This window comes from Hemitrygon akajei, chromosome 3, assembly GCF_048418815.1.
Source record: "Hemitrygon akajei chromosome 3, sHemAka1.3, whole genome shotgun sequence".
In the NCBI taxonomy this organism is placed as follows: Eukaryota; Metazoa; Chordata; class Chondrichthyes; order Myliobatiformes; family Dasyatidae; genus Hemitrygon; species Hemitrygon akajei.
The window spans coordinates 135,508,157-135,530,279 of NC_133126.1; the positions used below are offsets into that span (position 1 = coordinate 135,508,157).

At 41.4% G+C, this 22,123-nt stretch overlaps 1 protein-coding gene across 3 annotated transcripts in view; it reads left to right on the plus strand.

The window, feature by feature from the left end:
- Positions 1-220: 220 nt before the first annotated feature.
- The window catches only part of LOC140725436 (E3 ubiquitin-protein ligase DDB_G0292642-like), a 201,418-nt gene continuing 179,515 nt past the window's right edge, over positions 221-22,123 (plus strand). Inside the window, exons 1-4 of one of the 3 annotated variants that reach the window (XM_073040888.1) lie at positions 278-599; positions 5,308-5,405; positions 5,500-5,673; positions 11,088-12,365. In XM_073040888.1, the coding sequence (XP_072896989.1) occupies positions 521-599; positions 5,308-5,405; positions 5,500-5,673; positions 11,088-11,834 (1,098 nt within the window). In that variant the 5' untranslated portion in view covers positions 278-520 and the 3' untranslated portion in view covers positions 11,835-12,365. Of the gene's footprint in view, positions 600-5,307; positions 5,406-5,499; positions 5,674-11,087; positions 12,366-22,123 lie in introns of those variants that run through there. The other 2 variants (XM_073040892.1, XM_073040889.1) reach the window with 2 other exon arrangements.

A 22,123-nucleotide genomic window follows, 5' to 3' on the forward strand; every position in this document is an offset into this window, starting at 1 on the left:
TCCGATATATCAACCATAATTCTTTCGCCTTTCAAACAATGACGCACACTTGATAGATCTTTCCCATTTTGGTCTCAGCAGCTTCGTTTGCTGCTGTATCACCCGTGAAGGTCTATTAAAATGATCTGGGTTAAGTTTCACTTGCTTTTCGTAACTCTGGCTGAAGGGCTGGGCTGTGTGAATTTTTGTGAACCGACTAGCGGACCGAAGTTAGCAACTCAATGTCAGAAGTGACCATAACGTTGGGATATCTCTGGGAGAGGTGGGCATAAAACAGGGCAAACTTTCCTGGGGAGCGTATTTTTAACAAAACAACAAAAAGTATCCAAATAAAATGTTAAGCACGAGAAAAAGGGATAATTCGGAGACAAATTGAACCCGGAAGGAAATTAAAGGAATACACCGTCTCCTTTTCGAGGGCGTGGCCAGAGGGTTTACATTTCACTGCACTTGTTTGGCGTAACCTTCAATCGTTGTTTCTGATCTACACAAACTCCCCTGTTGTGAAGGAGCATCGAACATGAGCAGCTGCGGAGGAAGGAGCCGCGATTCCACTGACAACAGACTGAAATTTGTTAAGCGACCGGACGAGATCACAGGTAAAACATACATCGCATCATGAGTAAAATAAGGAGTGACCCCCAACGCCGAGTTTGGGTGGGCAAATTCTCTCCAGTGCTTGTGCACAAGTTGTTGCCGTCACAGATTTACGCTGCCGCTCGGAGCGGAAAGCGTACGGGCGATTCTATGTGGGTCGTTGGCTGGTCGAGGTCCCAGAATGGAAAGGGATCTCCTGGTAAACCCGGACCTGGTTAGGTAGGCTTGGATAGTGAGAGGTCAGTAATAATACTCCAAAGTGTTTGTGATATATTTGAACAATTTTTAGTTACCACAATTCCCCACTCCCATCTACCGACAGTAATCATTCAACCATTAGTTTGATGAGAACCTATTTAAATTTGCCTTAAAATATTCAAAAAATTTTGATGCCACTACGCTTCTGTGAAGAGCATTCCAAAGTCTCTGAGGAAATAAAGTAATTTTTTTCTGCCTTCAGCGGGGAGCACTTAGTTTTCAACAGTGCACCCCACCCCCGACGCCCATGCCAGTTCTCGAATCTCCCAGAACAGAATACCCTTTACATCCTGTCAAAATCTTTCAGGATCTTTTATGTTTAAATAAAGTCCCTTTCACATGCTCCTCTAAACTCAGTACGTACAGGGTATAGTCTGGTTAACTTGTCTACAAAAGACTATCTGCTAGTTCCGGGTATTAGTTCAGTGTACGTTCCCTGAGCTGCTTTCAATGCATTTTAAGTCTTCTGAGTTTTGTTTCCCCTTTTAAATCAGAATCAGTTTATGATCATTGTCTAATGAGAAGTAAAAAATGATGCTTTCGCCAGTCGTGTCGTTCATGAACTTGAAGATGCCACGATAGCTTAGCGGTTAGCGTGAGATATTACCGTATGGGGTGTCGAAGTTCCGAGTTCATTTCGGGTTCCGCCTGTCAGGAGTTTGTACATTCTCCCCGTGATGGAGTGGGTAGCCTATCAGTTAGTAGCCTAACTGGTCCTTGTAATTTTCATGGAAAGTAATATAAATGACTTTTGCAACAGTTTCATGGTATGTGGATGCAAATTACTTGGTTTTATTTTAGTTTTCATCTGTCTGATTAAAAACATTCCATTGAACAAAAAGACCTTGGGAGCTGAACTTTCAAGGATATACGGTGTATCAGAAAGATAGGTTAGTGGACAGAGGGGGTGGATGGCCCTGTGTATAAGAAATAATATTAAATCATTAGAAAGGGATGACATCAGGTCGGAAGGTGTAGAGTCTCTATGGGTTGAGTTATGAAATGACAAGGGTAAAAGGACCCAATAGCAGTTGGTTGCTGGCCTCCAAACAGCAGCCAGGATGTTGATTACAAATTACAAAGGGACTAGCAGGAAGGAGAGCAGAGCAGTAATGGCCGGAGTTTCTGCGAAATATGAGGGAAGTGCAAGACAAATATATTCCAAATAAGAAGAGATTTTCAAAGGGAAGAAGGAAACTACTGTGACTGGCCAGTGAAGTCAGAGCCAAAGTAAAAGCAACAGAGAGGACATACGAGGAAGCCAGAGCTGGTAGGAAGATAGAAGATAGAGAAGTTCTAGAAACTTGCAGAAGAAAAGTAAGAAGGTCATTCAAAAGGAAAAGATGGATTATGAAAGGAAGCTAGTGACTAATATCAAAGAAGATACTAAAAGCTTTTTTAAGTATATAAAGAGTAAAAGAGAATTGAGGGTAGATATAGGACCAGTACAAAATGATGCTGGAGATATTGTAATGAGAGATTCAGAGATGGCAGAGGAACTGAATGCATATTTTGCATCAGTCTTCACAGTAGAAGATACCTGCAGTATACTGGACATTCAAGAGTGTCAGGGAAATGAAGTATGCGCAGTGAAAATTACAACTGAGAAGGTGCTCAGGATGTTTCATGGTCTAAGGGTGGATAAATCTCCTGGACCTGATGGAATGCACCCTTGGGCTCTGAAGGAAGTAGCTGGAGAGATTGCGGAGGCAATAACAATGATCTTTCAAGAATCAATAGATTCTGGCATTGTACTGGATGACTCAAAAATTGCAAATATTACTCCGTTATTTAAGAAGGGTGGGAGGAAGCAAAAAGGAAACTATAGACCTGTTAGCCTGACATCAGTGTTTGGGAATTTGTTGGAATCGATTGTTAGGGATGAGATTATGGAGTACCTGGAGGCACATGGCAAAATAGGCCAAAGCCAGCATGGTTTCCTGAAAGGAAAATCCTGTCTGACTAACCTGCTGCAATTTTTTGAGGAAATTACAAGCAGAGTAGACAAAGGAGATGTGGTGTACTTGGATTTTCAGAAGGCCTTTGACAAGGTGCTGTACATGAGGCTGCTTAGCAAGATAAAATTCCCATGTAATTACAGGAAAGCTATTAGAGTGGGTGGAGCATTGGCTGGTTGGCAGAAAACAGAGAGTGGGAATAAAGGGATCCTATTCTATCTGGCTGCTGGTTACCAGTGGAGTTCCACAGCAGTCGGTGTTGGGACCACAGCTTTTTACTATGTATGTCAATTATTTGGACTATGGGATTAATGGATTTGTGAAAAATCTGCTGATGGTACAAAGATAGGTGGAGGAGTGGGTAGTGTTGAAGAAACAGAGAGCCTGCAAAGAGACATAGATAGTTTAAGGGAACAGGCAAAGAAGAGGCAAATGAAATACAATGTTGGAAAGTGTATTTCATGCACTTTGGTGGAAGAAATAAATAGGCAGACTATTATTTAGATGGAAATATATTCAAATTACAAAGATACAAAGGGACTTGGGAGTCCTTGTGCAGGATACCCTTAAGGTGAACCTCTAGATTGAGTTGGTGGTGAAGAAGGTGAATGCAATGTTGGCACTCATTTCTAGAGGTATGGTATATAAGAGCAGGGATGTGATGTTGAGGCTCTATAAGGCTCTTGTGAGAGCAAACTTGGAGTATTGTGTGCAGTTTTGTGCTCCTTTTTTTAGAAAGGATATATTGACATTGGAGACGGTTCAGTGAAGATTCACGAGATTGATTCCAGGAATGAAAGGGTTACTGTATGAGGAACATCTGGCACTCTTGGACAGTATTCCCTGGAGTTCAGGAGAATTAGGGGGGATCTCATAGAAATATTCCGAATGTAAAAAGGCCTGAAGAGATTAGAAATGGCAAAGTTATTTCCCATGGTAGGGGATTCTAGTACAAGAGAGCATGACTTCAGGATTGAAGAACGTCCATTTAGAACAGAGAATGGCCTACTTCTGCTCCTATATCATATGGTCTTATATTCTTTCATTCAAACAAAATTACTTTTTACTTTAAACCCAAAAATGGCTTCTGTACTCAATCAAATTTTAGGCTATTGTTTACCGTTATAATCATTTATAATTTATCTTATTGTTACTTGTGCTTGCCATTCTGTGGATTAGCAATCAAACATTGTTGATTTATGTTGAATTACTCTTTCCTATTGTGTCTGTGGTATCCTGATGTGCTACATCTTGTGTTCTTTTTCTCTGAATGTAAAATGGTAAGCCTCTTGGTTTTGAGCTGTCAGTTACAGTTTGCTACGAAGTTCAGAAGTCTGTCCCATTGAGTAGAGTGTGGTTCTTAACTGTATGCCTCAGCCCAGGAAAAGCCCAGTCCCATATCCTACATCCCGGACCTATGAGACAGGATTTGCCAGGAAAGTCTGCCATATTTGATGGGAATTCAGCTATGTTGCCAAGATTTCAATGTTCTACAAATATTAATTTCAGGTAGGAATACATCATATATCAGCTCTGACATTCCAGCCTCATGTCCCAACTATCAATAGGCAATGGGCTCTTCCAGTGATGCAGACTTGACCTGCGGGGTTTTTTGGCATGTTGATTGACAAGAGGACACAAACCAAGTGAGACCCTGGAAGGAAAGAGTGTCCCTAGGTTATTGTCAGGGGAGTTGAGTTCGGGTGAGGAGTGGGATGTTGAGATCTAGTTAGATAGATAGATAGATACTTTATTCATCCCCATGGGGAAATTCAACTTTTTTTTAGCAGATATAGAAAAAGATATTGTGTTTTCTTTCCCTAATTTTGGTAGAAATAATATTACATGCCAGTCACTATTAATAATTTGAAAGGATTTCCTAATCATAATAACCTTAATCAAATGGATCTTGCTTCTAATGTTTTCAGAAATATAAACACAAAATTTAAGGTGATACTATTACATTGTCATTGTTTAAAACCCTTGGCTACTTTAGGGAAAACACAGAAATTAGTAGATGTTTGGAATGTGCTGCCGTGGAGGTGATAAAAACAAATATCCGCAACATTCAAGAAGAATTTAAACAGACACATGAACTAGAAGAGTTTGGCAGAACGCAGACCCTATGCAAGCAGATGGGATTAGTTTAACTTGGCTTCATGGTTGGTGCAGACATGATGTACCTATGAGCCTTTTCCTGTTATGTACTTTTTTATGTTCTATAACAGAAAACAACCCAGAGCTCCTTCAAATCACCCCAGGATACACTCCAGTTAAAATGAAAATATATATTTTGTATCCATTGGAAAATCTGTTCCTTTCTTCACTCACAGTTCTGGTAGTCTCTTTATCAATCAGATCAAATTTATTGAACCATTTTATTTTATCTAAGCAAATACTTTTTATGAAGGCACTGTTCAAGAAGTTGTGGTTGGTGTATACTTAAATTCTTAAACAAATTCTGTAGTAATTCCAACAAAATGTTCTATTGTAGGAGATGATGACCCGAATGTTTACAGAGTGGAAATGTCCTGTGGACACACTGTGGATCCCATTTCACTCACGAAATACTGTCGGAACCGTATAAGTCAGGTGGATATCACAAACAATCCTTTCTGTTATATCTCATGCTCAATCCACTTTTTAAATGGGAATGCTTTACAATATTTTTCAATTTCTATTCCAGGGTCATTTCAAATTCCACTGCCCTGCAATAATAGATGGGATAAATAAAGGCTGTGGAAAGGAATGGTCCTACGTGGAGGTGTGCAGACATGCATTGCTCTCTGTTGAGGAACGACAGGATTTTGAAGAGAAGCTTGCCACTCTTGCCGCTTCAAGTTACTGTGAATACAAACAGGTAAAGTAGGACTGGCATCTAACTAACTGCTAATAAATAGGGGTCATTACTGTATTTGTGAAAGCTGTGAAGCTTGGGATGGTGTGAGAGTCTGAAGAAATGAGGTAATATTTGGGGAGGTTGACAGGCAATATTTTAAAAAGGACCACTATACAACAGAAATTTCAACATAATAAGCCAGGGTTCTCACAAGGGGTTCCCAGAGACTATAACAATGAATAGGTTAACTGACCATTTTACTGCAAAAGAGAACTGAGAGATTACCTGATCAAAGTATTTAAAAATTATAAGGAGATTTGAAATGTCAATGTAGAGAAGAAATTTTCATTTGTGGAAGAATACAATTTTAGATATTTTAATACAGAGCTTTCATGAAGAAATCCCATCGGGAATTCAGGAGAAATGAGGGAACATACATAGTAACTGAGATCAATTGCAAAGAGGGTGAGGAAGGTGGATGAGTGCATGAAGAAATAACGATACACTGAGGGGCTGACATGAAATAAACTGACAAGCTTTATATGTGAAAATGAAAAAGCAGTTCGTGTTTCAGGCTGAGACCCTTCTTTAGGATTGGAAAGGAAGGGTGAAGACACCAGAATTAAAAAAATGAGTGGGGTGTGTGGAAGGAGGACTCGCTAGAATATGATAGATTAACTCAGATGGGTGGAAAAGGTAAAGAGCTGGAGAAGAAGGACTTTCCCATCAAACTCTCAGACAAATGGTTTTTGGACTGTTGTAGTGTAGCGGACGGACCTCTACCTTGCAGAGGCCAGGAGACACGACCCCACTCCAGTCCATCAAAGAATTGTATCCAACACCATCACAAGTCAAGTCAAAATTTTTATTGTCATTTCAAGCATAACTGCTATGGACAGTACATAGTAAAAATGAGACAACATTTTTCAGGACCATGGTGTTACTACTGAATTACATAAAAAACAACACAGAGGAAAAAAACAACAACTATACTAGACTACAGACCTACCCAGGACTGCATAAAGTGCACAAAACAGTGCAGGCATTACAATAAATAATAAACAGACAATAGGGCAGTAAGGTGTCAGTCCAGGCTTTGGGTATTGAGGAGTCTGATAGCTTGGGGGAAGAAACTGTTACACAGTCTGGTTGTGAGACCCCAAATGCTTTGGTGCCTTTTCCCAGATGGCAGGAGGGAGAAGAGTTTGTATGAGGGGTGCATGGGGTCCTTCATAATGCTAACCTCATCAACTCTGGAAAACTCAAACTTTCCTTACCCTACACTGCTCATGTTTAGCTCCCACCCAAAATCCAGAAATCTGAGTGTCTGAGTCTCTTCTCACCCTGTCTCCTGTAGAAATGCTGTCATCTTTTCTCAGTTCCTTCAGTTCCACTGTATTTGTTCCAGGATGAGGCTTTCCTTTCCAGGACATCAGAGATCTCCTCCTTCTTCAAAGAACTGGGTTTCACTTCCTCCACCATTGATGCTACCTTCACCTGCATCTCTTCCATTTCCAGACACCCACTTCTGAACTGGGGTAGAATTCCTCTTGGCCTCACCTGTTATTCTTCACAATTTCCACTATCTTCAATATTACCTCAACACATCTTTACCTCCACCCCCACTCTCTGCTTTCCATAGGGATCACTCCCTCTTTGATTCCCGTGTCCATTCTAACCTTCCCTCTGATTTCCCTCCTAGCACATATCCCGGCACACGACAAATACGTGATGCATCCTCCTCCTCATTCACATCCTTTACCTCCATTCAGGCCCCCAAGCAGTCTGACTAGGTGTGGAAACTTCACCTGTGTCTATTGTACTCAGCGATCCCGATGTGGCTTTCTCTACATTGATGAGATCCGATAAAAATTAGGGGACCACTTTGCTGTGCACCTCTTCTCCACCGCCAAAAACAGAATTTCCCCTTGGCCGAACACTTTAATTCCTATTCCCATTCCTGTTCTGACATGTGGTCCATGGCCTCCTCTTTTGTCTTGATGAGGCTATAGTCAGGGTGGAGGAACAACATCTGATGTTCCATCTGGGTAGCCTCCAACCTGATGGCATGAACATCGATTTCTCCTTCTGGTAATTTTTCCCCTCAGCCTTGCCTCTTAGACCAAGGGCCATAAGATATAGGAGCAGAATTAGGCCATTCAGCCCATTGAGTCTGCTCTGCATTTCCATCATGTCTGAACCTGGATTCCACTCTACCCCATCCACCTCCCTCCTCGTCATATCCTTTGATCCCCTGACTGATCAGAAGATGATCAAATTCTACCTTAAATATACGCATGGACTTGGCTTCCAACAGTCTGTGGCAGAACATTCCACAGATTTACTAATCACTGGCTTAAGAAATTTCTCCTTAACTCTGTCCCAAAGGGTTGCCCCTCGATTTTGAGGCCCTCTAGTTCTGGATACCCCCACCCTAGGAAACATCTTCACTATCTAGTCCTTTCAATATTCAATAGGTTTCAATGAGATTCTCCTGCATTGAGTACAGGCCCAAACCTGCCAAACGCTCCTCTTCTTTTATTCCCCACTCTGACCTCTCAGCTCTCCTCACCTGCCTATCTCTTCCTCCTGGTGCCCTCCCACTCCCCTCTCCCATCAGATCCCTTCTTCTCCAACACTTTACCTTTGCTACCTATCACCTTCTAGCTAGTCCTCCTTCCCTTCCCCCACTCTTTTATTCTGGCGTCTTCCCCTTCCTTTCCAGTCTTAAAGAACAATCTTGACCAGAAATGTTGATTGTTTTTTCATTTCCATAACTTCCTGACTTGCTGAGTTCCTCCAGCATTTTGTGTTTGTTGATCTGGAATTCCAGCATCTGCAGAATCTCTTGTGTTTAAGTTTTATATGTAGATTATTCACACCCAAGCATTGTATCACTTCTGGACTGTTAATTCTGTAGCATGATTCTCGCCAATAGTTCAACATAGATTTGTCAGCATTTTATATTGGTGCTCGTGAATGTGAAAGTCCCAGAATTACTGATTGTCAATCCCTCTGTCATGTTCTAACAATGGATTCTGCATAAATTCTGTCAGAAGGAGTTTGTGGAATTCACAATATGTAGATTAGAAAAATAGCTCTCTGACCCTGCATCAGTTTAGACAAGATACAGGATCCATGAACTTTTCAGTGCCAACTAGTGGAGTGGTGTCGCAGCAACAACCTTGTACTCAATGCCAGTAAAACGAAAGGGCTGATTATGGACTTCAGGAAGGGTAAGACAAAGAACATGAACTAATCATCATAGGGAGATCAGAAGTGGAGAGAGTGAGAAGTATCAGGTTCCTGGGTGTCAAGTTCTCTGAGAACCTAACCTAGTTCCAACATATTGATGCAGCTATAAAGAAGGCAAGATAGCAACTATACTTCATCAGGAGTTTGAAAAGATTTGGTATGTCAACAGAAACATTCAAAAACTTCTATAGATGTACCATAGAGAGCATTCTGACAGGCTGCATCACTGTCTGGTAATGGTGGGGGGAGGGGGGTGTCACTACTGCACAGGAGCGAAAAAAAACCTGCAGAGGGTCAGAAATTTAGTCGGCTCCATCACGGGTATGAGCCTTCAAAGTACTCAGGACATCTTCAAGGAGCATTGTCTCAGAAAGGCAGTGTCCATTATTGACGGTCTCTAGCACCCATGGCATGACATTTTCTCACTGTTACCAACAGGTAAGAGGTACAGAAGCCTGAAGGCACACACTCAGTGATTCAGGAATAGTGTCTTCCCCTCTGCCATCTGATTCCTAAATGGACATTGAAACCATGAACACTGCCTCTCTTTTTCAATATATATTTCTGTTTATGCATAATTTTCAATCTATTCTATATATAGTGATTGATTTCTTTCTTTATTATTATTTTTGCTGCTTCTGTATTATGTATTGTATTGAACTGCTGCTGCTAAGTCAATAAATTTCACGACACATGCCGGTGATAGTAAACCTGATTCTGATTCTGAAGTTATTGGTAGAATGAAAATATTACTTACTTTCCATTATTTGCATTTTACCTTCACTGGCCCGTGGCACAGACAGCAATCCATAGATTACTATCCCGGAGGTACTGCTTTTCAGCTTTCTACCTAGCTCCCTAAATTCTTTCTTCAGGACCACCTCCCTTTTCCTGACTATCTTATTCGTGCCAATATGTATCAAGATTGCTTATCCTCCCCTTTAGAATGCCATGGACCCAATCTGAAATGACCTGACCCTGGCACACGGGATGCATTATACCATCTAGGTGTCTCCATGGTGTCCACAGGATCTCGTGTCTAATGCTCTAACTATGGAATCCTCGAGCAATACTGCATTCCTCTTCTCCTCCAGTCTCTTCTGAACCACAACACCAAACTCTCCTTTCCTAGGTTGTTGGAAATAAGATATATAACCTTCCTTACTTTATATTGTGGAGATTACCAAACATGATGAACCAAGAACAGGAATGATCTAGAGATATATGATCTAGAGAAACACAAGCAAATGAGCTTCTCTGTCTGGTCTGGTGGAGTGCTACTGCACAGGATCAAAAGAAACTTCAGGAAGTTGTGAACTTAGTCAGTTCCATCATGAGCACTAGCCTCTGTAGCATCCAGGACACCTTAAAGGAACAATGCCTCACAAAGGTAGCATCCATCATTAAGGATCTCCATCACCCGGAACATGCCCCCATCTCATTGGTACCATCACAGAGCTTCATGAGCCTGAAGGCATACACTCGATGGTTCAGGATCAGCTTCTTGCCTTCTGACATCCAATTTCTGAATGCACATTGAACCCATGAACTCTATATCACTACCTTTTTATTTTTATATTTTTCCCTATTTAACTTAACTTTTATATATATAAATTTACTGTAATTCATGTTTTTCTCCCTGTTATTATTTATTGCATGTTACTGCTGCAGTAAAGACTACAAATTTCATGACACATGCCAGTGATATTAAACCTGATTCTGATTCTGAAATGAGATCAGTTTAGATGGATGGCTCAGTTTGCACGGAGCTGTTGGACCTAAGGTCCAGCTCACGTGCTGAATGAATCTATGACTCTATGACTCAGATGTGTGCCTCCGTTGTAAATCAGTGTAAGGGTACACAGTCTCACTCAGTGATTGTGGTATAAACCCATTTGATCAAAGAATTGATCATCAGTTGAATATAACTCCAGAAATCTCTCAATGTATTTAGTACTTAGCCAACTGCTTGGGTATAACACTTCCGGGGGGTGGGGGAGGTTACTGCGATAATGATTTCATGTCTAAGTTACAGCAAACTTTAATTTGTATAGAGCATCAAAAAATATCAATACAGAAGATGCCATGACATTTACAAGCTAAGATTACATTATTATTTACAGTGGATGATCAGAAGTGTATGTCCTTAATTACTAATTTCATCATCTGTCTTTGTTAAGTGTCCCAGGTGTGGGAGTAATGTGGGACGAAAAGATGAGATGAACGTATCAGTGACTTGTTCAGTCTGCACGGCCATTGATGGAATCCCTTTTGAATTTTGCTGGCAATGTATGAAGAAGTGGAAAGGCCCAGCTCCGCGATCTGATAAATGTGATAATGAAGGATGCCTTAATGAGCAGCTGAAATGCTTGAAGAACTGTGACACAAAAACTTTACCTGACAGCAATGTTCAAAATTGTCCTATAATCCGTGCTTGTCCCACTTGTGGTTTGCTTATAAAACATAAAGCTATGTGCAAATATGTCATGTGCATCAGATGCAATATGAAATTTTGCTTTGCCTGCCTTAAGACAAAGGTAACTTGCAGTGAATCATCTGCGTATTCTCGTTATTGTGCTATACCTGTAGCCCCAAGGCAAACAAGTATTCCAGTGTGGAATGGTACTCAATTTCAGATCTCCAATTCCACTTCAGATTCCTATTCAATTGGCAGTCCAAGTCCCACTCCAAGTCCCGCTCCACCACCCGCTCCAAGGCTCATTCCATCACCAGCTCCAATGCCATATCCCGCTCCAATGCCATATTCCGCTCCAATGCCATATTCCGCTCCAATGATACATTACGCTCCAATACCACGCCCTGCTCCAAGTCCCACTCTAAATTATATTATGTTTACTGAACAAATCACTCGAATTCATGTTCAGGATTCTTCTTTAAATTCTAATTTTAATTGCACAATTCTATAAGTAAACAATCTATATCAGATATTGCTGAAGATACAAAAATGTAGAACAGTCAGTTAAACGTTGTTAGAGCGTATTATGTAATTTGCTTGACCCTTTGTTCTCTCGTGACAGATTGTTTCATTCATTGTTCCAATGGTGATGTGATCTGAGAATCCATAAGTAGAAGAAGTAATTGTCATTTCATCTTCCATAAAACATCCAGCCCTAGTTTAAAGTGGATTAATGCATTATATGTATATACAGTTTAAGTGCATGATAATCATGTCTCTTCATTTTTGTGCAGCATTCTGTGTATAATGTGAGGAAAACATAACTGATCGCCTTTGTATTTACTGTTCTTCTGCAAGCACTTCCCGGTCAACCTTCTTGCTTTATTAAGTTTAAAAGTATTAACATGTGAAGTGCATCAATATTCATATATCCAAACATAGGCTGGTGCACTAAGTAGTGTATCATCTTACGTGGTAATGTTATTAAAATGTATTCAACTATTTTATAATCTTTTGTAAAATAAAATTTACATTGAGCAGAGTTGCGCAAAATGGAATGTGGTGCAAGTCCATCTAAGTGAATAAATGGAAACAAAAAACAAAAATAAATTGTTCAAATCACAAGATGTAGCCCAAAACATGTCACCCACTCACATCCATCAGATGCTTAATCCATAATAATGTACTTGCAATTAGTCTTTATAATTTAAATTTTTCACTATTCAGAAAAAAAATGTTGGTTACTCACTGAGAAACACACCATCACAGGAGACAGAGAGCTTATCCTTCAGTGGTGTACACAGTCTTCAGGCATAGGTTGAAGATGTGAAGGGAAAAATCTAACAGACACCTGAAGAGCAACTTCTTCATGCAGAAGGAAGTGAGTGTATGAAACCTGTTGCCAGAGAAATTACTTGATGAATGAGTTGGGTGAAAGGGCCTGTTCCTCTGCTGAATTACTCTATCACTCCGTGACTGTTGCCCTTCACAGTGGTTTAAATATGTACTGTTTGCATTTAAGAATGCTGTCAATATATTTAGTAATTCCATAGACTAAAATCATCTTACAATAATACAATTAACAGATAATGATATTAGAAGATAGTTTATAGTTAAAACACTGCTAAAGCCCACATCCCTGCTAAGATATACATTTCTAAGAAATGTATCTAATATTTACATCATTTTAATCAGTGGTGAACCTAATGTTAACCTGCTGCAAATGTAGTGGTATGGTTAATATTTGTAATGATAGCATTACCCACTTCCTTCTGCTAAACTGCTCACATCAACTTGCTTTCATCTCTGTCTCCAGTCACTGCACCAGAACTTTTGCTGGCCATCTGACATGCACACCAGCTGTGTTCTGCAGAGATTTCAAGCCGGGCAGGCTGGCTTACAACATGTATGTAATGCCTGAGAAACTTCGGGTGAGATGCATTGCCAATTTTTGATCTTGACTTCTCTTCTTCACAGCTTACTCTTGTTGTAGCTTCATTGGGTAGGGTGACATCTAATGTACAGATGTCATTACAGGCTTTGATTGACTTCAAACATAGAAACATAGAAAACCTACAGCATAATACAGGCCCTTCGACCCACAAAGTTGTGCCGAACATGTCCCTACCTTAAAAATTACTAGGCTTACCTATAGCCCTCTATTTTTCTATGCTCCATGTACCTATCTAAAAGTCTCTTAAGAGACCCTATAAATTATTCTATAGATTAGAAGAATATGGGAAAATATCAGGTTATAAAATAAATTGGGATAAAAGTGAAATTTTACCTCTTACTAAAGGAGATTATAGTCAATGTCGATTAATAACCCAATTTAGATGGCCGGCAAATGGTATAAAATATTTAGGTATAAGAGTTGATAATGATATAAAGAGCATATACAAATTAAATTACTTACCACTATTGAAAAAAATTCAAGAAGATCTTGATAAATGGATGGTATTACCAATAACATTAGTAGGTAGAGTAAATACCATAAAAATGAATATATTCCCTAGATTACAATACTTATTTCAATCACTACCAATACAATTACCCCAGAAGTTTTTTCAAGAGCTGAATAAATATGTGAGGAAGTTTCTTTGGAAAGGTAAGATGTCAAGAATATCGTTGGAAAAATTGACATGGAAATTTGAGCTAGGAGGGTTACAACTTCCAAATTTTAAGAATTATTATAAAGCAAATCAACTTAGATTTATTGCATCTTTTTTTTTGAGAAAGATAAACTGGCATGGATCAGAATAGAACTAGATAAAATAGGAGAAAACATACCAGAAGACTTTATATATAAATGGGAATCTAAATGGATACGGGAAAAGAACGAATCTCCTATATTAAAACATTTGATTGATTTATGGAATAAGATAAATGTTGACGATGAGACAAAGAAATCCTTATTAGCAAAGAGATCTTTAATTCAAAATAGACTTATTCCTTTTACAATGGATAATCAACTTTTATATAATTGGTTTCAAAAAGGGATTAGATATATAGGAGATTGTTTTGAAGGAGGTATATTAATGTCATTTGATCAATTAAATAAATATTAAGTATCAAACAACACTCTTTTTTGTTACTTTCAACTAAGGGATAATTTAAGAGAAAAGTTAGGTCAAACAATGTTATTACCGAAACCCAATGAAATAGAAACTTTAATTCAAAAAGGAAAGATTAAAAAAATTATCTCTTGTATGTATAATTTGATTCAAAAACAGACAATTAAACAAGGAGTCCATAAGTCAAGACAAAAATGGGAAAGTGATTTGAATATCAAAATTGAAGAAAAAAACTGGTCAAGACTATGTCTTGAGAGTATGACAAATACAATAAACGTTCAATTAAGATTAGTGCAATACAATTTTTTACATCAACTATATATTACACCACAAAAAATAAATAAATTAAACCCAAATTTATCTGATCAGTGTTTCCGATGTAACCAAGAAATTGGTACTTTTTAACATTCTACTTGGTCTTGTTCTAAAATTCAACCTTTTTGGACAAATTTAAGAGTTTTATTGGAACAAATTATTGGAATACAACTTCCACACAATCCAATATTACTTTTACTAGGTGATATTGAAGGGATAAAACCGATATCCAAATTGAATAAATATCAGAAAGAATTTATAAAAATTGCATTGGCAGTAGCCAAAAAAGCTATTGCAGTTACTTGGAAATCGGATACATATCTAAGTATAGATCGTTGGAAGAACGAAATTTATGGCTGTATTCCACTTCAAAAAATTACTTATAATTTAAGAGATAAATATGAAACATTTTTGAAAATTTGGCGCCCTTATTTACAAAAGACAGGATTAAATATATAGGTGCTCCGAAGATGAAATAATTGGATACTTGGGGAAAGAAATAAATATATATACTAAAGTTATTACGAACTCCATGGAGCATATGGGGAACTTCCAATATCCAGGCATTCCTTTTTTTTCTTCTTTCTTTCTTTCTTTCTTATTTTTTCAAAAGGGATGTTAGGGGGGAGGGGTTAAGGGGAGGGGGGATGGGTAACACACTTTTTTTCACACACATTTATTCTGTAACTATTTGAAAACAATAAAAAAAAGTTTTTAAAAAAAGAGACCCTATCATATCCGCCTCCACCCCCTTTGCCGGCAGCCCATTCCATGCACTCACCAGTCTCTGAGTAAAAAACTTACCCCTGACATCTCCTCTATACCTACTCCCCAGCACCTTAAACCTGTGTCCTCTTGTGGCAAACATTTCAGCCCTGGGAAAAAGCCTCTGACTATCCACACGATCAATGCCTCTCATCATCTTATACACCTCTGTCAGATCACCTCTCATCCTCCGTTGCTCCAAAAAGAAAAGGCAAAGTTCACTCAATCTATTCTCATAAGGCATGCTCCCCAATCCAGGCAACGTCCTCGTAAATCTCCTCTGCACCCTTTCTGTGGCTTTCACATCCTTCCTGTAGTGAGGCGACCAGAACTGAGCACAGTACTCCAAGTGGGGTCAGACCAGGGTCCTATAGTATGAGACCCTTTAAGCATCAACATTATTCAATCTCTCAACATTTCAAACACTCTACTTTTCTGTATTGTGCCACATTCCTGTGCCCTCAGTCAGTTTCCCTTTATCCCACTGAAACCCCTTTTCATTCTGCTTCAGAATCTTAATCCAACCCATATATGTCATGTCAGCAAACCAAGAAGTACAACATTTGACCCTCTCCTTCAAAATGTTGCTGTAGTTCCTGAATCATTGAATGCCACGTGTTGATCCATGCTGTAACCAGTCAGACACAGACTGACCACCTGAGAGGGATGTTCATTCCTTCTCTTGGGCTTCAGTCGAATTAGCAGTTCCCAGATCATGTCAGAGTATTACACCTAACCCCAATCATCTTGACAAGGTCTTCAATGGGACTTTATTGCAAACCTTCAAAAAGTCAAAACATGATGTCTGCTGGATCCCCATGATCTATTCTCTAAGGAGAATAGATCTATTCTTGAGGGCGTCTTGATCATAGGCTGGCCGAAACTCCTGAAGACAGGTGGCAGATCAACTGGTGATCCCACTGATGATAGCACAGAACAGTTAACATCTTAGTCCACACATATTTTCAATTCTTTTGTCCTGGACGCCAGTGACTACCAGGAATAGTTCTGGTTGGCAACTGGGAATAGTCCGATGTCAGCGTGGAGAGACAGCGGACAGCCAGGAAAGACTGGCATCAGGGGTGTCGGGATTGGCAGTCCGGGCACCAGCTCAGAAGAGCACCCATTTCTTGAAGCTTCTAGTTTACATGGAGAAACATACCCTCGGGGTCCTCCGAGGGGGGGAGAATGGTGGACCCAACTGGACGGATACAGTTAATTACAGGGAATAACTACGACTAAGAGCTAGGATAAGAGGCTCTGAGTGTCCAATGTGTTGGTGTGGGAGAGCGTTTTCCAGCATTAAAGGTTTACGAGTCCATCAAGCAAAGTTGAAGTGCTATTCCATCCCAGTGGATGAAGATGAAATTACTTCACCAAGCACAGAAGATATTGGTCTTTTCAACCACTGATACACAAGCCACAGCGATTCACTCTGGAGAGAGTCATCATAATCCAGGTCAGGTTGCAGACCACAGTACCCAGGTAGACCCTTCGCATGATGGCAGTGGTGAGGTGGTAGAGAAGAAGAGGAAGGTCAAGTGGCCAATAATGGCAGATGAGAAGGCTTGGCATGTATTTGTTGAGGATATCAGTATGATGTTGGAGAACACTCTCAGGGGAACATCAAAGAGAAACTTGGAAGTTATGGGCGATATGATTTATAATGCTGGAAAGTACAGGTTTGGTTTAGTTGAGTTGAAGAAAGCAAAGCCTACACAGCAATCAAGCAGGCGCCAGAAGAAGATTAGTAAGTTGAGGAGAGAGCTTAGATCATTGAGACAGAGGTAGTAGGTAGCAAGTGAGGGTGACAAGCCAGGGTTTCCTGATCTCCAAGAGCAGTTCCGAATAAAGTTAGCATCACTCCGTCGTGCATAGTCACAATCTAAAAAGAGAAAGAAGAGAGAGAAGGCAAGAAGGGCGTTCATTGAGAACCCTCACCAGTTCACAAAGAGATTGTTTGAAGAAAGTAAGAGCGGGCAGCTTAATATCTCTCAACAAGAACTTGAGGATCACCTGGCAAGCAGGTGAACAGCGGGAGGCTCTTTTGCTTGACATGTTTGGGCTTGTGAAGCCTACCAAGCCAGGAGTGAAGTTCGATCTGTCAGGACCCAAACTGGCAGAAGTCGAGCGGTTCATCAGAAAGGCAAGGTCAGGTTCAGTGCCAGGACCTAATGGAGTGCCGTATAAGGTGTTTAAGAAGTGTGATGAGCTGAGGAAATACTTGTGGAGATTGTTAAAGGTGTTGTTCCTTTGTCATGGAGTGAGGCTGAAGGAGTATACATCCCAAAGGAAGAGATTTCTATTACATTGAATCAGTTCCCACCAATTTCACTCCTGAATGTAGACGGGAAGATTATGTTTGGCATTCTAGCAGAAAGAATATCTTCATTTGTGATAGAGAATGGATTGGTAAATACATCTGTGCAGAAGGCTGGAATACCAGGCTTCCCGGGATTCCTTGAACATACTAGTATGATATGGCATACCATCCAGGAGTCGAAAAGGTTGGGAAGAAATCTGGCCATAGTTTGGCTTGATCTTGCAAATGCGTATGGTTCCGTTCCCCATGTCCTGATTGAGTTTGCGATGGAATTCCTATGGATTCCTGCTAAGGTGAGGAACTTGTTATGCAGTACTACAATGATTTCTGGATGAGATTTTCCACTCAGCAGTTTACAACTGGGTGGCAGAGCTTGGACTTTGGTATCCCAATGGGATGTGTGATATCCCAATGGGATATCACCTTCTTTTTGTATTAGCCATGGAGGTCATTGTGAGGGCTGCAGAATCAATGGGACCAGATGTTGCACTTGATGGCGGAGGGAAGTTACCACCAATACGAGCGTTCATGGGCAATCACACCCTTTTGGGTCCTAGCACAGAGGCAGTGGGAAGTGTACTATCTGGACTCGAGGAGCTAATGGACTGGGGAAGAATGAAGTTCAAGACCAAGAAGTCAAGGAGCCTTGTTCTTAGGAGAGGAAAGCTGGTTGACTTTCATTTCACCCTTTGTGGAGAGGAGATTCCATCCATTCAGGACCGCAAAGCCTCGGGCGATGGTACACAGAGGAGCTGAGTGACAGCAAGAGGGTTCAAGAGACAGGAGAACAGATCAGCAGAGGTCTGATGTCTGTCGACAAGTGTGGCTTGCCTGGCAAATTGAAGTTGTGTTGCTTGCAGTACGGACTGATGCCACGGATAATGTGGCCACTAGCTGTCTATGAAGTGGCAATATTCCATGTTGAGGCAATGGAATGGAAGATCAACAAGTATGTGAAGAAGTGGCTTGGAGTACCGAGCAGCCTCACTAATGTTGCAATCCACAGTAATCAGAGAAAGTTTACCAACCCAGTGCAATCCCTTGTTGAAGAGGTCAAGGTAGCCAAGGTAGGATCATTCTTGATGCTTCGAGACTCAAAAGACCCTGTCATCAAGAACGCCCAGCCGGATGTGAGATCAGGCAGGAAGTGATCTTCCCGGGCAGCAGTTGATGAGGCAGAGTCTAGACTGAAGCACAAGGAGACAGCTGGGGCTACTCAGCTAGGCCGCCAGGGACTTGGATGGACAACCCACAAGTGGTGGTCATCTTCTACAGGTAAGGAGTGCCGTGAGCTTGTAACACAAGAAATACGAGAGGTAGAAGAGGAGAAGAGGTTAGATAAAGCAGCTGGCCTGACCAAACAAGGGGCTTGGACCTGGTGGGAAAGTGCAGAACAACGACATCTATCTTGGAATGTTCTGTGGCAGATGGAACCACTCCACATTTCTTTTCTATATAGAGCAGTGTATGACCTGCTCCCAACACCTGCCAACCTCAGCACCTGGTATGAAGGTAAGACAGACAGGTGTGCTGCTTGTGGCGAAAAGGGAACACTTCAGCATATTTTGAGTGCATGCAGAGTCAATCTTTCCAGCAGCATGTACACTTGGTGACATAACAACGTTCTCAAGGTTGTAACAGAAGCAGTTGAGCAGACAGTACTGCAGCACAACTTATCTCATGCCCCAAGCTGCACAGAACATCGCACATCATTTGTGAAAGAAGGCTCCAAGTCAAGGGTGTACAGCGCAGGCCCACGATCAAGCATACTTTCTTCAGCCAAATATTGGTGTGTCAGATAGATAGATAGATAGATAGATAGATAGATAGATAGATACTTTATTCATCCCCATGGGGAAATTCAACTTTTTTTTTTCCAATGTCCCATACACTTGCTGTAGCAAAACTAATTACATACAATACTTAACTCAGTAAAAAAAAAATATGATATGCATCTAAATCACCGTCTCAAAAAGCATTAATAGCTTTTAAAAAGTTCTTAAGTCCTGGAGGTAGAATTGTAAACCCTAATGGCATTGGGGAGTATTGACCTCTTCATCCTGTCTGAGGAGCATTGCATCGATAGTAACCTGTCACTGAAACTGCTTCTCTGTCTTTGGATGGTGCTATGTAGAGGATGTTCAGAGTTATCCATAATTGACCGTAGCCTACTCAGCACCCTTCGCTCAGCTACCGATGTTAAACTCTCCAGTACTTTGCCCACGACAGAGCCCGCCTTCCTTACCAGCTTATTAAGACATGAGGCGTCCCTCTTCTTAATGCTTCCTCCCCAACACGCCACCACAAAGAAGAGGGCGCTCTCCACAACTGACCTATAGAACATCTTCAGCATCTCACTGCAGACATTGAATGACGCCAACCTTCTTAGGAAGTACATTCGACTCTGTGCCTTCCTGCACAAGGCATCTGTGTTGGCAGTCCAGTCAAGCTTCTCATCTAACTGTACTCCCAGATACTTGTAGGTCTTAACCTGCTCCACACGTTCTCCATTAATGATCACTGGCTCCATATGGGGCCTAGATCTCCTAAAGTCCACCACCATCTCCTTGGTCTTGGTGATATTGAGACGCAGGTAGTTTGAGTTGCACCATATCACAAAGTCCTGTATCAGTTTCCTATACTCCTCCTCCTGTCCATTCCTGACACACCCCACTATGGCCGTGTCATCAGTGAACTTCTGCACATGGCAGGACTCTGAGTTATATTGGAAGTCTGATGTGTACAGGGTGAACAGGACCGGAGAGAGTACGGTTCCCTGCGGCGCCCCTGTGCTGCTGACCACCGTGTCAGACCTACAGTCTCCCAACCGCACATACTGAGGTCTATCTGTCAAGTAGTCCACTATCCAATCCACCATGTGAGAGTCTACTCCCATCTCCGTTAGTTTGTGCCTTAAGATCTTGGGCTGGATGGTGTTAAAGGCACTAGAGAAGTCAAGGAATGTAATCCTCACAGCACAACTGACCCCCTCTAGGTGAGAGAGTGATTTGTGCAGCAAATACGTGATAGCATCCTCCACTCCCACCTTCTCCTTATATGCAAACTGAAGAGGATCCTGGGCGTGCCTGGTTTGTGGCCTCAGATTCTGTATTATCAGCCGCTCCATGGTCTTCATCACGTGCGACGTCAAGGCAACAGGTCTGAAGTCATTCAACTCCTTTGGTTGTGGTTTCTTCGGTACCGGGACAATACAGGATGTCTTCCACTGTCTGGGTACTCTTCTCTGCTCCAGGCTCATGTTGAAGATACGCTGTAGTGGTTCTCCCAGCTCAGTCGCACAGGCCCTCAGTAATAGTGGGGAAATTCCATCCGGTCCAGCCGCCTTGCTGGTACAGATCTTCCTCAGTTGACCTACCACCTGTGTAGCCGTAATCCTGGGCGTGGGCAAGGTCTCCTGTGATTGGCTATTTTCCTGTGAGGGAAGTAAGCCTGGTGTGGATTTCTGCGGTGAGGATGAGATTGAGCTGTCGAACCTGTTGAAGAAGTTGTTCAAGGCCGACCTGGATGGGAAAGGCAGTTTCCCAGAGCAAACAGTTTTCACCACAGTGCGTCCAGATATAATCGTCTGGTCTGACACCAGTACAGAAGTGGTTATTGGTGAACTCACGGTCCCCTGGGAAGACAACATCGATGAAACCCATGAGCGCAAGTTAACCAAGTATGCAAAATTAAGATCAGAGTGCAGAGACAGAGGGTGGAAGGTCTCATGCTATCCATTTGAAGCAGGTTGCCATGGCTTTATTGCGTTCACTTTCCAGAAGTGGCTGCGTGACTTTGACTTCACTAGAAGAGAGATGAAGTCAACCAGCAGGGCTGTAGCTGGGGCAGCAGAGACAGGATCAGCGTGGGTGTGGACTAATTACGTCCAGAGGGGCAGATAGTCGGACAGTGTATCCATCTTTTGTAAACTCTTCAGTAGCTGCGTAGACACCTGAAGAGTAGACTATCTGTTGGATGGAAGCGACCAACAACTCTGATAGAGGCTGATGCCATTGTTAAGCTCATCAGTGGGAGGTGGTGCTGGCCCACCACCTCGAGGGAGTCTTGATTATAAACGGGCCGAAACTCCTGAAGACAGGTGGCAGATCAACTGATGATCCCAGTGATGATAGCACAGGACAGTTAGCATCTTAGTCCATGTGTATTTTCATATCTAATTCTAGTCACATACTGTCAGGGTCCAGTCTGGTCCAGAATCCGCGTTCCGGGTCTCAATCCGGTCCGAGTGCTCTGGACTCCGGGTCTTGCAGCTGTCCCACCCGGCCCCTCTGAGCCTGTTAAGTTCATCCTGGATCAAGGAGA